The sequence below is a fragment of the Hyperolius riggenbachi genome, chromosome 7 (assembly GCF_040937935.1).
Source record: "Hyperolius riggenbachi isolate aHypRig1 chromosome 7, aHypRig1.pri, whole genome shotgun sequence".
NCBI lineage: Eukaryota > Metazoa > Chordata > Amphibia > Anura > Hyperoliidae > Hyperolius > Hyperolius riggenbachi.
In genome coordinates this window covers 80,692,735-80,713,886 of record NC_090652.1, presented here as the reverse complement: position 1 = coordinate 80,713,886, position 21,152 = coordinate 80,692,735, and the positions used below count along the sequence as shown (strand labels likewise).

The following is a 21,152-nucleotide window of genomic DNA, read 5'->3' as shown; positions in this document are numbered from 1 at the left end:
CTAATTTCTCCCTGAGGAGCAAAGTGATTATCTCTGCATGACTGAATGAGAGATTAGAGAAACTCCAAGCTGCCTTTTAACATGTGCTTCTCCGTAACAGTCTATGCCTACACATACTTCTAATAATGCTTTAGTGCAGCCTGCTAGTCTGACAATTTTCCTGTACATCACCCCTGGAAAATGCACAATGTTGTCATCCACTGCTGTGTGTAACAGCATTACTTACATACATGTGATCTGTTATCTGTATATGTGGTCTGAAAGTACATGACTGGGAAGAAACAGATTGTAGGGAACAGTAGTCAGACTTAAAGTGAACCTCCAGACTAAAAATCTACTCAGCAGCACTGAAAATGCTTGGTGTTTAAAGTGTAACTGTCGGGCATAAAATAAAAAATCAATTCTTTATTTTTATCTGGTAAACAAGTAATAAGGATGCTAACAAGGCAATCCAAAAGTTAAAATCACTATTACTTTTCTTGTTGATAAATGATCATTCCCCAGTTTACCTGACTCATATTTGGTACACACAAAATTTGGTACACACAAAGAAAGTTGCAGGGCATGCTGGGTTGTCCTTTTTTGCTTCTCTACTTCCCCTCAGACTTAACTCATGCAGCCTGATTGGCTGAAGTCTCTTTCCCTCCTGTTTTCCCCTGCCACACCTCAGTTCCTCTCTGATTGGCCAATATTTCTCATGCTGAGACAATGCACTTTCTATAGTGAAGGGCGAGCAAATCAGGAGGTGGAGAGTAAGGGAGGAAAAGACATCAGGATTGGCTTTAAAATAGCCACAGTTAAAATGAGAAATGCTTCAATGCAACAATTTTCTCTTTTTTTTTACTGTAGAAAAATCACTCAAATCAAAATGTGCACAGTGCAATTCATATGTAAGTAAAGCAAGTATTTATCTACTTATATATGTGTTTTTGTTCTGGGTAAGCTTACAGAGGTGGGGAGGGAAGGGACACAGACGGGGAGCTGCGCCATACAGGAGGCAGGGGAGCGGTGGTGAGTGGCAGCCTGAGGTAAATAACAGGCTATCGACAATCTGCGTGTCTCTAACCTGGCACTTTTTATAATGGGGGACAGCAGAGCCCGGGGAAGGGGGGCTGGAGGAACGCTGGAAGGACACAGAGGCTGGTCATTGTATACAGAACATGCCTCTGTGTCCTAATATGATTTTGCAAACCCACCTCGGGTTCTCTTTAACAGTTTCACAGCATTCAGCATTTTCTTACCCAAGCCTCATTTTTAGCTGCACAGAAGCTGAGCTTCGCCCCATCAAAGAAATTTGCTCGGGCATTTTTCCCCTGATGCTGTGCAAATCATGATGGGATTTCTGATGTTGTTCTCGTTGCCTAGCATTTAATAGTGATTAGGACACAGGACAGTTGGAACTGTGTCTCCTGCTCCCTGTCACCTCCTTTACCCAAAAAGATGGCTGCCCTCATGAAATCACAAACATTTGCCTGTTCTTTTAAAACAGGGTGGGTAAGAGATTATATTACCTATCTATTTTAATTAACACAACTAATGTTACTTAAAGACAGTATGTTTGTTTAGGCTGAAGTTCTTCTTTAAGGAGTGGCTAACATCACAGGTATGTAAGTAATACACTCAGCAAAATGTAGAAGCAGGAGTTTTGGAAAATATCAGGGAGAGGCATGAGAAAAGCTAACAGGTCAACAGGTAACATCACGATAGACTTTGGTGTCATTGTACAGAATCCTGACAAAGGTGAAGCATGTGCAACAACTGGTCTTGATTTTGCATTAGTATATATACACATATACATACATACATATATATATATATATAAGGCCCCATTCACAATATTGTCTATATGTATATATATATGTATATATATATATATATATGCTTCAAAGCAAACATGCGGAAAAATGAATCACAGTAGAAGGCCATATATTATGCAGCTGTGTCACCTCAAAAGAGCAGGGTGCTGGTGCCTATAGGGGTGTTTATCTGGACTTCCACACCTGCCCATGCTACACTATTTCTTAATCCACGCCGTGCCTCTGCCTGCCACACCCATCCCATGTCTGCCATGCTTCTTTCTGGCCCCTTAGTGATGTCACTGTCTGACCTCTGCACCATCACCACAGCCAGATAGCTGTCAGGGGAGGGAGGAGGAAGACAGCAGTTCAGCCCATTGTCGGAATCTCATCTACTGACACTATCTAGCCTTACTACCAGACTGGACCACAGTAACCTGCCACATGGACACTGTAAAGCAAATCTGTAGTGACATCAAAAATAAAAAGTAGATACCCCTGGATCCTATAGAGCCTTCCCTGTCCTTTCTCGGTGTAATCTTTCCAGTGTTGTCTCCCATTCAAATTTGCCTCCTCCAGGAGCCCTTAGAAGCACTCGTGTCCCTGCTGACGGGTGGCTATGTCTGGGAGCCTGTTTGCACCTGCACAGTATGGAGCTGCCAGTCTTCAAAAGCATTCGGGGACACAAGTGCTTCCAAGGCTCCCCAGACATGATGTCCGCTGTATAGCTAGCAACATGCTCTGTTGCTATGCAGGGGAAAGAAGGTTGATGGAGAGGCACGTATGTGATGTCATGGGGCAGGCAGGAGAGTGGTGTGCACAATGAAGTTGGCTATCGCTTGACCAATCAAGAAGCACATCAGTTAGCAAGCCCAACACAGTCAAATGGGAGGGCACTTTCGGAAGTGCATAGGACAATGTGATCTATAGAGAGCGCTATGCATTATACTGGGGAATGAAGCAGAAGGACCTGGCAAAGTGTTTTGCACAACCCCGGCAGACTCACATACAGCCAACAGGGAATTGTGTCACTCTTACCATACAATAAGTTTAACATCCCTCCGGTAGTAAAAGAGAAACCGACTAGTAAACTCAAAGTGGTCGGCAAAAATATGAAACAGCTCTCAAACTTGCAACCTCATTGCGCACCTTAAAGCGCACCCAAAGTGAAATACAGAATGATGAGATAATCATGCGCATCTATAGTACTAATCGTAACTTAGGAATGTCCTAGAATGCCGTATTCTTATTTAACGTAGTTCATTTTTAGGGCCAGTTCCCATGTGATTACTGCGTGACCTAAGTATTGGTGCAGAGGCCACTGCCTCTGGGGGACTAGGAAGTGAGTAACTGGGGTGGGAGGTGTGAAAAGGTTGAGCAGAAGAAAGGGTGGGTAGAGGAGTGACATGGGCAGCAGTGGGTGTGGCTGTTTTTTTAAACATGAAGCTCAACCATACATCGGCACTCAGCAAGGCTTAACTGAGTCTTATTAGTGTAGCAGTGTGTGTAATCACATGCTTGTTGGTGTTTCACATATTGGCCTATTTGCAATTAACTTTTCTCTCAGGTTTTCTCTTCGGTGATATTTTCACAACTTGACATAAAATTAATTTTAAGCCACCAGTAAGCAAGAAAATACTCAAAATAAATGTAATAGTACTTTTTCACCAACTTTTGGGTACTTTTTCAATAGTAAAATTCTGAAAATTTAGTTTAAAGAGAAGATACTATCCAATGATATCCTGCGCCTGAACTTGTGAAAAATTGATGTCTACCCTAATTAGGGGAGCCAGTAGTGATACAATATCTACACGAACAACTCCAATACACTACTGTCTACTTGACATATAAACTTTATTAAATACTGTATAAACAACATACCCTAAACCCATTAAAAAGAGCAGTACTGCGATGATCTGCCTAAGCTATCCACAGCCGGCTGTGTCACATACAACGGTCTCCACTGCATACAAGCACCCATTCACATACATTGGTCATTATACTCCCGGGAGTTTTCAATAAGATGTCTGCCTGCGGCAAGCTTAACTTAAATGACTCCAGGTATGTCCCTTGTTTCTCATGCGGGGGCTGTATGCCGGGTATTAGTGTAGCAGTTTCCCATAAGCAGCAAGTACATGCCTCATGGATATATTCATGCAGCGTTAGTGGTTAATAAACAGCAGACGTATCAAGCACATGTAGCTTTGTATGGGTTGCCACTGAGGGCTCTCACCACCTCCTGCGCATTGTCCCACTTTGCTTGAGTCTGTTATACAGTCCTCTTTAGTGCGCTCTGCGTCCTGTTCTGTCCACTCCGCGTTTATAGGCGTCCGTATGCCGGCATGTCCGCAATGAAGGGATCCCTCACTGCTATCACAAGATGATCATCTGATGAAGGCTGGTGGGCGGCCGATACTAGTGATGCGGAGAGCGGAGCGGTGACGTCACATCCGGGTCTCGAGCGGCAGGTCTTGTGATAGCAGTGAGGGATCCCTTCATTGCGGACATGCCGGCATACGGACGCCTATAAACGCGGAGTGGACAGAACAGGACGCAGAGCGCACTAAAGAGGACTGTATAACAGACTCAAGCAAAGTGGGACAATGCGCAGGAGGTGGTGAGAGCCCTCAGTGGCAACCCATACAAAGCTACATGTGCTTGATACGTCTGCTGTTTATTAACCACTAACGCTGCATGAATATATCCATGAGGCATGTACTTGCTGCTTATGGGAAACTGCTACACTAATACCCGGCATACAGCCCCCGCATGAGAAACAAGGGACATACCTGGAGTCATTTAAGTTAAGCTTGCCGCAGGCAGACATCTTATGGAAAACTCCCGGGAGTATAATGACCAATGTATGTGAATGGGTGCTTGTATGCAGTGGAGACCGTTGTATGTGACACAGCCGGCTGTGGATAGCTTAGGCAGATCATCGCAGTACTGCTCTTTTTAATGGGTTTAGGGTATGTTGTTTATACAGTATTTAATAAAGTTTATATGTCAAGTAGACAGTAGTGTATTGGAGTCGTTTAAAGAGAAGATAAAAACAATCTCCCAGGAGATAACTTAGTTGAAAAAATGAATTGCATATGTGCCATTGTGTGGTTACTGCGCACTAAAAAACATAGCATATATAGTGGCCAGCTGCTGCCAGCTCATATATACATGCTGGGAGCAGGCGCCACCCCATCCCGCAAATGCTTTCAGCTGCCTGCAAGAGTACATTTGAAAACGGCGCCGGTAGACTTGGGCGCAGGATACAGCGGTATATGGCTGATCCTGCTTCTGCACAAGTCCAGGCCGATTTAATTACTATTCCCCCTCCAGGCTGACATGGATAGTGGGGGAATGAAATAATTCAGCTTCCAGCGATTGCTGGAGGCCGAATTATCATTTTTTTAAGCAACTTCGGCTCCGTCTTCTGACGGAGCCGACGTTACTCACTGAGCGCTTAAATAGGAATGATTCCTATTGAAGTCTATGGAGGCGCCGGCTGCGCCCAAATCTAGCAGCGCTGAAAAGCACTGCTCCGGCCTGCAAATGCCTGGCAGATCCATGGGACCAGGTGACAGGAGGCCGAGCACCACTCTCAAATGCCTGCGTTACATCTACTACCAAAACAGGAAAATAGGAAAGAAGCATGAATAGGATAGTTACATTTTTATCCCAGGTCCCCTCAGGGTCACATAAACAGAGAAGCAATGGCTTCAGCACAGCCAGACACTGCAGTGTTTATATTAACACTTTGTTATTGTGTACAGTGCACAGCCTGCTCTGCATGTGTTCCCTGTAGACAATATTGTGAATGGGGCCTTAGCATGTAGGTTGATAGGATTCCTACTCACTGAATAGTAACCTGAAGCATGATAAAATGGGGTAAACCTATCATTCACCTTTTCTTTTTCTAGTGCACTGCGCTTTATCAGGGAGCAAAATAAAGAATATAATTGGCTGTAAAATCTGCAAACTTGGTGCTCCCTTGGAGCAGTCATACTCCTTCTGAGTATTCTGAGTATGACTCACCACATACAGCTTGGAACAGTCAAAATAGGGTGCATTCCAACTCCCTGATCTGGAAATTAAAGTGGATCCGAGATCAAATTTTACTCATTGCATAATTGTGTTCCTTTCATACAGTTTATAGGGAATTCCTCAAGCCAAATACGTTTTTTGTTTTGTTTTAATACTGTAATTCCCTATAAACTAAACAAGCCTCGTCCACAGCTTTTTCACAGTGCCTTGGCACTGTAGCAAGGGCTTATGGGAGCTCAGTCTGGGCAGGAGGAGGAGGAGGTTACTAGCCAGAGATTTCAGAGGCAGAGTGGAGATGGAGAGGGGAGTGAATTTACACACAGGCAAGCTGATAGCATCTCCAGCCCTCAGCCTGTGACAATGTGACACAGAACATGGCTGCCCTCATTGTATCACAGGAATAAATAATCATAAACTTTTGAAGCTGTTTGCAGCTAGATTTGCTGTGTAAAACATCTAAACCTTAGATAAGATAAATAGACAAGTTACTTGTTATTGTTAGTTTTTCATCTCAGATCCGCTTTAAAAGGCTTTCAAGATCTATTCTCAGTAGTGTTAAATGGTGCTGCCACCTGGTGTCCATGATTCAACATGCCCTGCGGATATGGCTTACAGGAAGATGTGAATCATTACATTTCAGAAAAAATAAAACAGAGCTAGAACAATTACTTACACATTTCCATTATAAGGCAGATCACTGAGTGAGAAGTATGGCTATAGTTATCCTCTTATATACACCCAAAGCAGGCAGTTGTTTTGTTAACAACCATTATTACAAGCAGTTCATCAAATCAGTGCATATCAATGGCCTCACGTACAAGCACTGCCTTGCTGGAAGCCAGTGACATCACTGAAGAGGCAGCCAATCATTTCTCTGAAAGCGCACATCATCAGTGAGTCATTTACCACACAGAGAACCTATACTGATGTAACTCTGGGTTGCACTCAGAACTGGCCACTATTTACCCTTAGCACTGGCTATAAGCATGCTCACAAAGCTGCTGTGTTTGGTCACAGGTAGAATCTGCAATAGGATTGTAGCTAGCAGATAAGTTCACGCCACAAGGGCAGTGTCCGATACAAATCCCAGACATAACTTGGTGTTTAATATGTTTAAAATAAGTAGACCTTGGTCGTGTCCTATCCTATCCTTCCTAGGACTTGGTAAAAACATTGATGTATTCTAGCAGCAGGAAATGGATCTTTTGCTGGTGGATATTGGTGACACCAAACGAACAATAGCAAGCAGTGCACTGAGTTTCTACAGCTGTGATTGGCTGAACGGATGCAAAGGAACTACTGCTAAGATGTTACTGCTTCATCTCCAGTACTACAGGGAACGTGAAGACTGGTGAGCCCAGGGCTGATCTGCACCCCTACTGTTCTTCTGTAAAGCTGGCTACTCCCCAGCCCATTCCGACAACCATTGCTGGCACACAGCTCTCTCTGCCTCAGTCTCCTCCTTTTGCTTCGGTGGTATTTGCTCTGTGGTTTTACCTTCTGGTATGCTGTTAATGGCTGCCTTGTTGATAATATTGGCCATGGCTTCACTCAGGCTTTGGACAGTTTCTTTGGGCTCCCAGATGGGATCTTTTTCCGGCTGGAAGGGATCGGGAGCTGTGACTTCGATAAGCTCTTGGTCAGTGGGGATGCATAGGTAGTAGGCATGCAGCATCATACGATATGGGTCAGTGTCGGTTTTAAAGCTATAGGTGAAATCCCCCACGATGGAGAAGCCCAGAGCGCTACAGTGAACTCTGAGCTGATGGGTCCGACCTATATAAAAGAATTTTGTATTCAGTAAGTAGCCTAAAGTCAGACAGTAGTTTTTCTTAGAAGGAGGGGCTATTACTTCTGTCAGCTTTTCTTGTCATCAAGAATAGGAAACATTTGTCACTACCTGTCTTCTCTGACATGAGAGGGACACAAAATGGGCAAAACCTCTATGCAATGGTGCAGCCGTTCTTTGTTTATGTTTCAAAAGCTTTTAAAGATTTTTACATTTTTTATGCAAATAAAACTCTGCTTAATTGTGGAGTTTTAACCACTTGCCGACCAGGGGATTTTTCAGTGATCGGTGCTGCGTGGGCTCTGCAGCCCGCAGCACCGATCAGGAGTGCAGCAGGGCGATCAGACTACCCCCCTTTTTTCCCCACTAGGGGGATGTCCTGCTGGGGGGGTCTGATCGCCGCCGGCTGCATTTGCTTAGTGGGGGGCTCTTCAAAGCCCCCCTCCGCAGCGTTCTCCGCCGTCTTGCCCGCTCCCTCCCTCTCCCTCCCCCTGTGAGCTGCGCATTGAAGGATAGGCTTCAGCCTATTATATGCCGGCGATCCCCGGCCAATCAGAGGCCGGGGATCGCCGATCTGCCTTACGGCTCTGCTGCGCAGCAGCACCGTATGATGTAAACAGCGGGGATTTCTTCCCCGCCTGTTTACATTTTGCCGGCGAGCCGCGATCGGCGGCTCTCCGGCTGTTCACGGAGACACCCTCCGTGAACTGAGCGGCCGTTTTCATGGAAAACCCTCAGACAACCAGTTTACACCAATCGGCGTTAGCTGGTCGTCAAGAGGTCAAACTAAAGTAAAGTAATGAAATAATTTTAAGTCATGACTCAAAGTGAAAGGAGTCGTCAAGAAACTCATGCTACCCATAGTACTACTTACCTGTGGCTTCCTCCAGCCCCTGGCAGCTACTATATCCCTCGCCGCAGCTCCACTGCCCCGTTCCCCGACGGTGTGCAGGATGACTTCCAGGACGTCCTATAGTGCGCCTGCGCGAGCGCCGCTGTCAACCACCTCCACGTGGTCTGAAACGTACTGTGCTGACACAGTAGTTCTGCATCTGCGCAGTATGTTTCAGACTACGTGGAGGTGGTTGGCGGCGTCGGCGCTCGCGCAGGAGCAGTAGAAGATTACCTGGAGGGCGTCCTACGCACCATCGCGGAACGGGGGCCAGTGGAGCTGCGGCAAGGGACATAGTGGCTGCCAGGGGCTGGAGGACGCCCCAGGTAAATAGTACTCTGGGTAGCATGAGTTGCTAGAGGACTCCTTTAAGGTAAATCTGTAGTGACAGAAAAAAAAGAAGTCACATACTCACACATGGAGCCTTCTGAGTCCTCTCACAGTGTCCTGGTTCCAGCGCTGTTCCCTGTTTTATTCCGCCACCTCCCGAAGCCCTTGGTCCCATTGCAGCATTTCCGAATATGCCAATGATCTCGTTATGCCCTTAGAAAGCAAGGCTGCACATCCAGTGCTGCTGGTGTATAGTGAGCCTGTAGCTAATGCATTTACAGAGCCACACCAATCATACATACAGTCTGTTTCGGACTTGCTGATCTTCAGTATTGCAAGGTATAGACTAATACCACAGTTGCTCACTTACAGCTGAATTATCACAAATACCTTCTGTTTTAAGAAGGCAAAATTACATTTAGCACTACTTTTTGATAGAAGGCTTTTTTGATCTCAAGAGTAACTCAAGTGAAAATAATGTAATAAAAAAGTGCTTAATTTTTACAATAATTATGTATAAATGATATAGTCAGTGTTTGCCCATTGTAAAATCTTTCCTCTCCCTGATTTACATTCTGACATTTATCACATGGTGACATCTTTACTGCTGGCAGGTGATGTCAGAGGGAGGAGAAGCTGCTTGCTTTTTTTTTTTTTGGCAGTAGGAAACAGCGTTTTTTTCCCCACAATGCAATGAGGTTCACAGGCAGGAAACTGTCAGGACCATGGTCCTGACAGTTTCCTGTGGGAGGGGTTTCACCACAATATCAGCCATACAGACCCCCCTGATGATCCATTTGTGAAAAGGAATAGAATTCTCATGTGAAAGGGGGTATCAGCTACTGATTGGGATGAAGTTCAGTTCTTGGTTACAGGTTCTCTTTAAGCCTTTTATACCTTCAGGTGGTTCTGGGTCTCCATGAGCTGTCTGGGTAATCCTTAGTACTTATCCCAGAGAAACATATTAATCCCTGCCATGCACTGATGAGGACCAATAAGTCCAAAATAGTCTGTATGCATGTTGGGTTGATGTGGCTCTGTAAAATGTATTAGCCACAGGCTCACTGTGCACCAGCGGGTCTGGATGTGCAGCCTTGCTTTTTAGGGGCATAAAGAGATGATTTGCATATTTGGGAAACCCCAGTTGCTCATTTACAACTAAATTATTGCAAATGCCTTCTGTTTAAAAGTAAATGTAAAGGCAATATAAAAAGTTACATACTTACCTATGGACAGGGATGGCTCTGGATCATATAGAGCCATCCCTGTACTCTCTTGTACCCCTCGTTCAAGCGCCATCACCCCGTTTAATCTGCCCCCTTGGAAGGCTTCGGAAGCACTTATGTACCTCAGTGCTTCCAAAAATGGGTGGCTCCGCTCATGCATGCGCCGTATGGAGCGGCAAGTATTCAGAAGCACTCGGGAACACAAGTGCTTCTAAAGCCTCCTGGGGGCTCAGAGACGTGAATTCGACCATTCGGTCGACCATTAGATTGTAAGCTTTTGGCAGGGCCCTCTCCCCTTGTGTATCATACATAACTGTGTGCACTTTACCCAGAATTTGGAACTTGTTACCACTACCACTCCAGTTTATGATCTGGCATTGTACTACTGTCTGCATTGTGTATCTTTTTGCTATTACCTGTATTTAGTTGTATCTATTGTCTATTACCTGTATTGTTCTGTCACCACTGTTATCATTGTCTGTAACCTTATTTATTGTACAGCGATGCGTAATATGTTGGCGCTATATAAATCTAATAAATAATAATAATAATAATAATAATAATACACACAACGGGGGTGACAATGCTGGAACAAGGGGAGTAAAAAAAGGCAGGGAAGGCTCTATAGGTAAGTATCTGACTTTTTTATATTGCCTTTATATTTATTTTAAGAATGCAAATTTACATTTTAAAATACAGGAAGTCATTCTGACAAAAAGTTCCTGATGTTTTCTGTCCCACAAGCTAAGGCCTTGTTTTTATCTGTGCGCTTCTGTCCACTTTTCATCAACATGTATAAATCTGTAACATTGATGTGCTGATAAAAACCGGACAGAAGTGTACTAAGTGGAAGGAGGCCTTCAAACTAGCCACACACTAGTAGATTTGCCAGCCAATGTGGCAAAACACTCGACACCTCTCTGATCTGAATCTGATCAGCGAGCCATTGATTCCTAACACACACTGCACATCGATTTTCAATAGATTTCAGCATGGAATCTATTGAAAAACGATCAAACCACAGCATTGCATTGGTCGATGCAGTTCAGCGCTATGGGCTGTCAATCAACTGCTGTCCAATTGATAGTTTTGTTTGATTAATGGAAACTTTGATTGATCAGACATGTTGCAGCAAAGGAAATTAACTGCAAAATTGATAAGTGTGTGGCTAGCATAACAAACTCAGGTATTCCTCCCAATTATGCTTACCAGTCAGCGGCTGCAGCAAGACTTTGGTGACAGGCTCTCCTTTATACAGTCCGTATTGTAGGACTGTAAGATCAGTCTGACAAGGCTTTGCGTTCTCACATCCTGAAAAAAGAGAAAAGGAATAAGAATCAATAGAGAGAGGCGAACACAGGCTGTCATTAATGTGGGGGAAAAAGTTTATCTCTGTCATGCAGATAATATCTCTCTCTCTAGTAACAGAATGGGCCGTTACTAATAAAGGCCCATACACACGTCGGATTTTTGCGAACGACCCGTCGTTTGTACGTTCCGTCGGTCGCACGTCAAATCCGGCGTGTGTACAGACTATCGTTCGAGTGATAAGACTGGTTTTCAGAGAAAACCAGTCTTATCACCCGAACGATAGTCTGTACACACGCCGGATTTGACGTGCGAACGACGGAACGTTCAAACGACGGGTCATTCGCAAAAATCCGACGTGTGTATGGGCCTTAATCCTAATCCTAACATTTGTATAGCGCTTTTCTCCGACAAGATAATTTCCAACAGGTCCATTCTGATTTTCCATCGTTTTATCTGGTTGATTCTGTAAAGAAGTGATTGGATCAGAACAGAAAACAATCGGAAATCAGATCAGACCTGTTGGAAATGATCTATTCGACCCATCTATCTGACGGGAAATGGCATAGTGTGCACCAGGCATGACACCTCAGCAGGGCCATAGACTGATTGCCTCCATGCAACGCAGCACTAAAGCAGTGACTCATGCAAAAGGTGCCCTGACCAAGTACTGAGTGCGTACCTGGGCACACGTAAGCCAATATTTCTGTATAAAGAAAATATACGTTTATTGGTCTTCTGTACCATTCTAATTTTCCCAGATTGTGAATTTGGGGTTTCCCTTACCAGTAAGCCATAATGAACAAACTGAAAAGAAATAAACGTAAAATATTTCACTATGTGTGTAATGAATCCATATGATATGAGTTCCACTTTTTGAAATCAACTGCTGAAATAAATTTACTTTTTGATAATTTTTTTATTTATAGAGATGCAGCTGTAGTGCTGTAGCTGGAGAGTGGAGACCAGGAAGGGCCCGTCAGCTAAGGCCTGTATTCATCCGCATAAAACACTGAGAGGCCAGGGCTTTAACCCCCTTGGCGTTATGATTCTTTCCGGATTTTAGGGTCCAAAAGCGGTGCAATTTTTTTGCACCCTTTCAGACCCTAAGACCTGGAAAAAAATCATGCTGCCAGGGAGATCTGCAGCAGTTTTAGCAATCACTCACCTCCCTGCCTCCAGCGCTGCAGTTATGCCTCCATCCTCCGGGTGGCGCTGCAACTCTAAAGTGAGATTGCCATCTGTTGTCATGCCGACAGCCGGCGATCTCACCAGCAGGAAGCAGAGCCCTGGAGGAGAGGAAGAAGAATGCCAGCAGACGTCGGGATCCCCGGGAGGTATGTAGAAACGCTCCCGCTGCGCGCATTGCTCTGCATACAGCCTCCGGCGGCTACCCCGAGCAGAGGTCGGGATTACCGCTCTTAGCTGCGGTTTTCCGCCCCGACCCTAGCTCGGGATAACCGCCAAGGAGGTTAATCAGTTGTGGCTAGAGGAAACATACCCTGGTCACCTCTTTCAAATGTCTGCAAGTCAACAAGGGATAATTGTTAAAGGACAAATGAAGTGAGAGGGATATGCTGGCTGCCATAATCATTGTATTTTAACCACATACGACGCCGATAGGCGGCGGCAGGTCGTATGTGGATTTACATGGAACCAGCCGCTCCTTTCCATGTCAGTTCACGGAGGGTGTCTCCGTGAACAGCCTGCGAGCCTCCGATCGCGGCTCGCAGGCGAAATGTAAACACGTCGGGAAGAAATCCCGTGTTTACATCGCATGGCGCTGCTTTGCAGCAGCACCGTAAAGGAGATCGGTGATCGCCGGCCTCTGATTGGCCGGGGATCGCCGGCATCTGATAGGCTGAAGCTGAAGCCTATCAGAGGCGGTGCAGGACGGATCGACGTCCTGTGCCGCCCATAGGAAGGAGGGGAGGGAGGGAAGGACAGGGAGGCTGGGAATCGCTGCGGAGGGGGGCTTTGAGGAGCCCCCCCCCCCTGCTTGGCCACACAGAGCGGCGGCGATCAGACCCCCCCAGCAGGTCATCCCCCTAGTGGGGAAAAAAAAGGGGAGGGGGGGGGGGGGGGGAGTCTGATCGCCCTGCCTTATTCCTGATCTGTGCTGTGGGCTGGAGAGCCCGCGCAGCACAGATCTTGCAAAACATCCCTGGTCCTTAAGTGGTTAAGCAATACCAGTTATCTGGCTGTCTTGCTGGTCCTCTGCCTCTAAAGCCCCATCTACACGATACAATTCCATGTGCAATCGATCAAATTCAATTGGATCAAATTAATCAGACATTAGTAGTTAGTTATCAATGCAAAATCGACCACACTATCAATCAAGTCCTGATCCGACATGTCGGATTTAATTGATCCAATTGAATTTGATAGATTGCACGTGGAATTGTATCGTGTAGATGGGGCTTTATGCTTTTAGCCATAGACCCTGAACAAGCATGCAGCAGATCAGATGTTTCTGAAATTATTGTCAGATCTGACAAGATTACCAGCATACTGGTTTCAGGTGTGATTCAGACACTTATGCAGCCTTAATAGACAAGCAGGACAGCCAGGCAACTGGTATTGCTTAAAAGTAAACAAATATGGCAGCTTCCACATACCTCCCACTACAGCTGTCCATTAAAGACAACCTAAAAGTTGATTTTAGGTCCTCCGAACACAGGAGTTGCAATACAGAAGTGTTTAATGTGCAGTCTACTATGGGCTCATGTGCATAAAATCCTGTAAACATGTTTCCTTACCTTCAGTCCCCTCCACGCACATCATGTGTGTCAGTCCTTCCTTTGTATTCTTGCCAATAGCCAGTGTGATAGTCATTCGGCATTGTGGAACGAGCCCCCTCACCTGTGTAGTAAAGTTAAAGACCTCAGCACAATCCAATCATAACAAAGGGCAAGAAGCGAGTTCAGCAGTAGACATATGTGGCTATTCTAGAAACACCTGGTCTGTGGTGAAGTTAAAATGTCCACAAGTTTATTACAACAGGCCCTGGCAACAAAAATCACAAGTCTTGTTATGATGTTCATTGACAGGACTGTAGCCTCCTGTCACATGATGCTGTACTGTGTAACTACGGATGGGCAAACTGGAACCAGGATTCATTTACCATATCCAAAATTTTCCAATATGGGGTTTACATGGAGCAAACGTAAAGTCGAATTTAATTTCCAAAATGCATCACATTTTCTCTTGCACAAATTTCTTCTGGCTTCATACAGCATAACAGTAACATGTAGCTCTCTATGCAAAGCTCGTAGATTACCCGACGTATTTACCGGTTATAGGCCGCTTCTTCAGAGGCACAAAAGAAGGTACACACAATCTGATTAAATATGTATAAAGTTACAGCAAAACATACCTCCACTTAGACTAGATGTGAATCAGAAGACACAATTATAAAGATCAATCTAACCAAATCCAGAAGACACAAACAATTACTAGAGGTCACAAGGCAAATCCAACCATAATTATGCCAATCAAAATGTTGAAATCATGGCCATTCACATTTAGCTTCGCTACTAAATGTGAATGGCCATGATCCCACAGGAGCAATTGTCATTTGCCAAAATCTCAATTGCTCTGCATGCAGCGATTTCGGAGCGATTTTATAAGGGTAAGGAGGAGCATTTAACCGCATAACATTTTTTAAAGTGTTTTGCATTTGCCATAGGTAAAGCAGCTGTGTAATTACATGCATAAAAAACAAGTAAGGAAGCTGAAATCATGTGAGCATTGGGAGTTACAAGGTCTATATACCTCAACAAAAGTAGAGTTTTACTATAATTTGATGGGCATATGTCGTACTTACCAGTGCCAGGTATGCCTTGGTTACAGTGCGCTCTTTAAAACATTTATAGGCACGGCCCGCCGCTTCCTTACTGAGGGCGACACAGAGAGCCCCACTAGTCGAGAAGTCCAGCTGATGGCAGAACCTGGAAAAAAAAGTAGAAGTTAAACTGGCACAAGAAAAAGCCTAAAAGACAGGCAAGAATAGTAAACTGGCCAATCTACCTGCAACCTGTCTATGTTCCCAATGCAGAGATTTTCTCTATCCTCCCCCTTACCTCTTAGCAATTGAATGAATTAAATTCAGACAAAAATTAAAACCGATAATGGAAATGGTAATGTGTGATCCAGTAACATAGTGCAGATGGTTAAAGGATACCTTAGTGCTTAATGAAGCGTACTGTGCATGTGTGGAGTTGTACAGATGCTTATGGCACCTCCCATGACCTGGTGTCAACCTCCGTTCTCGGGCAATTGACTCCCTTCTTTAATCCTGGTTGGCGCCCTCTGACCCGGACATACTACACTGCGCATCCTAATATGTCCGTTTGGGGTGGAGGGCGTACCGGGTACATGTTGTGAAAGGAGTGCATGCATACACCACATGGGGTCAACAGGAAGTGCAGTCACAAGATGCCCAAGCAGACATACGCATAATAGTATGTCCAGGTCAGAGGGCATTGACCGCGCCCACCAGGAGTAAAAACCGGGGTTAATTACTGTGTGATGCCAGGGCATGGTAAGCATCTGCACAACTCCCCACACAGAGCAGGCGACAATTTTTAACTATTTTAAAGACGAACTCCAGTGAAAATACCATAATGAACAAAAGTGCTTAATTTTTTACAATAATTATGTATAAATGTTTAAATCAGTGTTTGCCTATTGTAAAATCTTTCCTCTCCCTGATTTACATTCTGACATTTATCATATGGTGACATTTTTACTGCTGGCAGGTGATGTCAGTGGAAGGAGATGCTGCTTGCTTTTTTGGCAGTTGGAAACAGCTGTTATTTCCCACAATGCAACAAGGCTCCCATAGCGTGATATCAGCACCATGGTCCCGACATCACAATGTGGGAGGGGTTTCAACAAAATATCAGCCATACAGAGCCCCTGATGATTTGTTTGTGAAAAGGAGAAGATTTCTCATGGGAAAGGGGGCATCAGCTACTGATTGCGATGAAGTTCAAAATTTGGTCACAGTTTCTCTTTAAGCGCTAAGGTATCTTTTAATGTAAAGTGCCTCTGAGCTGGTGTTAAAAAATAAAAAAAAATGACCAAAGCCCATGATGGGCTAGATCAACATTTAAGATGTATTCTGGCAGTACCTGTTGTTGTCAGGGTTCACATTCCCCTCATTCAGACACTTCTACAAAGGTAATCTAGCCCACCATGGCCTTCATGCGACAGATTTCTCCTCGGTTAAGGGGCACTTTAACAATTTTCTGTAATTTGTTCATGTCCCTTTTGTACCTCCTACACTCACTAAACACTTTTCTAATACTGGGTGAGGCCTTCCTATGTAGTCAAAACAACCTCCATGGATTCCAAGAGATGTTGGAAAAATGTATTTTGCGATTCTAAACCATATTGACCAATGACATTTCTGCACATTTATCAGCTGCACATTCGTGTTACGGATCTCCTCTTCTACCACTTTCCACACCACCGTCAGCCTGGACTGCAGACAAGGCAGGTTGGTTCATGGATTAATGACCCGACACCTAAGGGCCTCAACAGGAACTGCGAGTCATCAAATAGGTTATGTTTTTCAAGTCTCCAACAGCCCAGTTTTGTTGAGCCTGTGCCCGCTGCAGTGTAAACTTTTTGTACTTGGCTAACAGGAATGGCTCACTGCAGTGTAACCTTTCTGTACTTGGCTAATAGGAGTGGAAACATTTTAGACAAGCTGTCCATCCTGAAATGCTTTTCTGCTCACCACAGCTGTAGAGTGGTTGCCTGAGTTACTACCGCCTCACTGTCATATCAAGCTCCAATTCCAGTATCCTATTTTTTTACTTGAAATTATTGCTACTGACCTGCAGGTAGACTATCCTGCCAGCACTATGGGGTTGAGTCACTCTAACAAATAGCATGCCTTATCAGAGTTGGTGTGCCTTATCAGAGTAGCATAGCGAGCGCTACAAACTTATTCCTGCTAATTGGCAATGTTGAGAGCTCCACTCATCCTGCCCTGAGCCCCTGCGGGTCGAATCACTGTAAAGGACATTATCCCCACACTTTGATTGGCCCAATAGGCTGCCTGTCAAGTGACATGCAGCCTATTGGGCCAATCAAAGTGCGGGGATAATGTCCTTTAAAGTAATTGGACCCGCAGGGACTCAGGGCAGGACGAGTGGAGCTCTCGTCATTGCTAATTAGCAGGCATACGTTTGTAGCGCTCGCTATGCTACTCTGATAAGGCATGTTAACTCTGATGAGGCATGCTATTTGTTATAGTGAATCAACCCCTATGAGAGTTACTCACCTGAACCCATAATAAGTATCTGGATCAGCCAGTTCAGGGAAGCGATGCTTCAGCTGGCTCTGTACAGTCACTTTCTCATACCACATCTTGCTGTCTATCCGGATATCCCAGTGCTTGTTCACCACTAAGAAGTCCGGGCTCTGGTATAGAATGCGCAGGTTCTCAATACTGCCTGGCTCCATGGAAACGCAGCTGCCACCTAAAAGACAAAGGAAATAACAAGATGCTACTGATTCAAATATTTAGTTTGGGAGTAGCCAAATGTAGCCTATAAAATCAGTGCATTTATTTCCTCCCATGGAAGGTTAGTTTTAATGTCAAATGCTGCTGTAAACAAAACATACGACAGCTGACAGTGTAGACATGGTACTGTTACTATGAACGTAGGTATAGATTTTCTTTGCAGGTCAATTTCCGAAAGAGCATAAGTAGTAGACCCCCTTTGCTAGTTCCAAACATATCAGCATACTTTGTCAAAATAGCATACAGTTAAGGTGAAATCAATGGAATCCAGTATAATGAATGACTGATCCCAGCTCATCGGCTCGATCCTGGGCAAGGAGAGCTAGTGCCGGTGCACTGCTCCATGCAGGTACACCACCCCTGCTCCACAAAGTGATACTTGTATTCAGGAAGAAGGAGGCACTCCACAGGCTTGAACTTGCGTTCAGTTTATTGCATGTCGTTACACTACATGTTTCGGGCTCCGCCCTTCATCAGGTGTGTCACACCTGATGAAGGGCGGAGCCCGAAACATGTAGTGTAACGACATGCAATAAACTGAACGCAAGTTCAAGCCTGTGGAGTGCCTCCTTCTTCCTGAATACATGAAATCAATGGAATCATTGCCCCTTTGCTGGATCGCTGGGCTAAAGGCTCGGTCCTCACTTCACTCTGACTTTTTATTCTAAGGCTTCTTTCAGATAGGAGTCTGATCTGTGCGCTTGCCGAGCAGTCCAGTCTCCCGTCTGCCACCCGCCGGTGCTATTTGGGTGCAATTTAAATGCAACCTAATTGCAGTGGTTGTAACACCACACGTGTCAGCGCTGAGACACAGTAGTGTTACAGGAAGGCAGACAACTACAATATGTTGAGGCTGAGCGCAGCATCTGACTCCATGGGGAAGGTGGGGGAGCTTGGCCAGTGCAGAAGAGCAGCTGACAGGTGGTGAATTCACCACCACCTGTCAGCTGCTGGTCGTAAAGAAGCCTTACTCTGTCCACTTGGACAGCGCACACCAGGACCTTTGCCCACTTGCTTTTCTTGGGGTGGAAACTCAGTTTGCAACGATAGTGCTGCTGGAGGGTATTATGGGGTTAATTTATGTGCTTCATGGTTTTGCACATGCTCAGTAGCATTTATTGCTATTTTGATGGGGTATGCTGAAATGCTGGATCTCTTAACATTGCCCCTGCAGGAAAGGCACAGCAAAATATCGTTACTACTGCTTGTAACTACACTGACCACATAGGGGGACACAGGAACAGTCATTCATGTAATGATTGACTGTTCCCATGTCACCTGCTTGTGTGCCCCTATGTGGTCAGTGTAACGATTGGTTATTCCTGTGTCCCCCCTATGTGGTCAGTGTATTGTAACACAATGGGTGCCTGCGCACGACAACATTACTCGTAGTTAGTGCATCAACCCCATAGATTCTTTTAGCATGTTGATCTAAAGATAAGACAAATAACATTTATATTGCGCTTTTCTCCAGGAGGACTGAAAGCACTAGATATGCAGCCACTCAAGTTCGTTCAGTAGTAATGTTAAGGAGTCTAGCCCAGGGACTCCTTACTAAATAGGTGAAGGCTAACTGAACATGAAGAGCTGATATTTGAACCCTGTTCTCCTGTATCATACGATCCAGCCTGTATATAACTATTATGTACCATATTAGCAGCGCCCTGCCACCTCTACTGCAACACCGAGGAAGCCACACTCTGCCAGCCTGCGGAGGGCGCTCTATCTGCGCTTCATAAGCGTGCATGATGTAAACAAACCCTGGAGCTGCTGCACCTCCTCTTACCTGTCTGTATGAGCTCTGTACGTCCCGGACCTCTACACTACGCCTGCCGCAGCCAATCACCGCAGCGCCACATCCCGGGCAGCCAATCCAAGCGCAGAGCCGCGCAAGTCATGTGACGCTGCCCGGAAGTGGAAGTGTGGCGGGAATCTTGTCAGAGCAGCAGCCACAGCCATGGAGGAGGAGGAGGAGTATGAGCTGTACGGGGTGGAGGAGGACTATGAGAGCCAGTTCGCTTCCGAGCTGGAGGTGCTGGCCGAGCTGGAAGGTGATGAGGGGGAAGGAACACTGCCGTGCTATGTGCATTGCCTGCATGACTGACAGCAACCTCTGTGTGTTCCCTGCTGGTTACTGGTTACTAGTGACTATATGCACCATATAGGTCCCCTACTCTGCGCCACATAGGTCCCCCTACTCTGCGCCACATAGGTCCCCCTACTCTGCGCCACATAGGTCCCCCTACTCTGCGCCACATAGGTCCCCCTACTCTGCGCCACATAGGTCCCCCTACTCTGCGCCACATAGGTCCCCCTACTCTGCGCCACATAGGTCCCCCTACTCTGCGCCACATAGGTCCCCCTACTCTGCGCCACATAGGTCCCCCTACTCTGCGCCACATAGGTCCCCCTACTCTGCGCCACATAGGTCCCCCTACTCTGCGCCACATAGGTCCCCCTACTCTGCGCCACATAGGTCCCCCTACTCTGCGCCACATAGGTCCCCCTACTCTGCGCCACATAGGTCCCCCTACTCTGCGCCACATAGGTCCCCCTACTCTGCGCCACATAGAGCCCCTGACACTCTGCGCCACATAGAGCCCCAGACACTCTGCGCCACATAGAGCCCCAGACACTCTGCGCCCAATAGAGCCCTTGACACTCTGCGCCACATAGAGCCCCTGACACTCTGCGCCACATAGAGCCCCTGACACTCTGCGCCACATAGAGCCCCAGACACTCTGCGCCACATAGAGCCCCAGACACTCTGCGCCACATAGAGCCCCAGACACTCTGCGCCACATAGAGCCCCTGACCCTCTGCGCCACATAGAGCCCCTGACCCTCTGCGCCACATAGAGCCCCTGACCCTCTGCGCCACATAGAGCCCCTGACCCTCTGCGCCACATAGAGCCCCTGACCCTCTGCGCCACATAGAGCCCCTGACCCTCTGCGCCACATAGAGCCCCTGACCCTCTGCGCCACATAGAGCCCCAAAGCTCTTGACACTGCGCCATATAGTGCCTATATAAGTTATTTAATTACAAATTATGTTCCTATTCAATACCCAATCCAGTGACTCCTTAATCAGTTTATTGTGCAGTGAACACACATCTGTGCAGCCTTTGTCTAACCTTTTGTGTGGGATTCAAGCAATATATGAAAGGGGGGTTAGCAATAAGCCAATTTTTCTTAACTTTCTTTGTAGCACTTTGTCTTATAAATTTTTGTGTCCT

The 21,152-nt window shown here is 45.8% G+C and overlaps 2 protein-coding genes across 2 annotated transcripts in view; one reads left to right on the top strand and one right to left on the bottom strand.

The window, feature by feature from the left end:
- Positions 1-4,832: 4,832 nt before the first annotated feature.
- On the bottom strand, positions 4,833-19,779 carry RPUSD1 (RNA pseudouridine synthase domain containing 1). The gene is made up of 6 exons (XM_068246705.1): positions 19,704-19,779; positions 17,675-17,873; positions 15,206-15,329; positions 14,139-14,241; positions 11,281-11,382; positions 4,833-7,610 (listed from the first exon to the last, which is right to left on the bottom strand). The coding sequence occupies exons 2-6, from the start codon at positions 17,854-17,856 to the stop codon at positions 7,234-7,236; spliced, it is 888 nt and encodes a 295-aa protein (XP_068102806.1). The 5' UTR covers positions 17,857-17,873; positions 19,704-19,779; the 3' UTR covers positions 4,833-7,233.
- Positions 19,780-19,837: 58 nt separating this feature from the next.
- Positions 19,838-21,152, top strand: part of CHTF18 (chromosome transmission fidelity factor 18) — a 144,264-nt gene continuing 142,949 nt past the window's right edge. Inside the window, exon 1 of the mRNA XM_068244163.1 lies at positions 19,838-19,968. Within this exon, the coding sequence (XP_068100264.1) occupies positions 19,875-19,968 (94 nt within the window). The 5' untranslated portion in view covers positions 19,838-19,874. The remainder of the gene's footprint in view (positions 19,969-21,152) is intronic.

Coding starts and splice junctions, on each gene's coding strand:
- RPUSD1 (XM_068246705.1), bottom strand. CDS start 17,856: ATGGAGCCAGGCAGTATTGAGAACCTGCGCATTCTATACCAGAGCCCG. Junction 15,330..17,674: donor GATACTTATTATGGGTTCAG/GTGAGTAACTCT, acceptor TTTTTTTTCCAG/GTTCTGCCATCAGCTGGACT. Junction 11,383..14,138: donor GTGCGTGGAGGGGACTGAAG/GTAAGGAAACAT, acceptor CTCTTTTTTCAG/GATGTGAGAACGCAAAGCCT.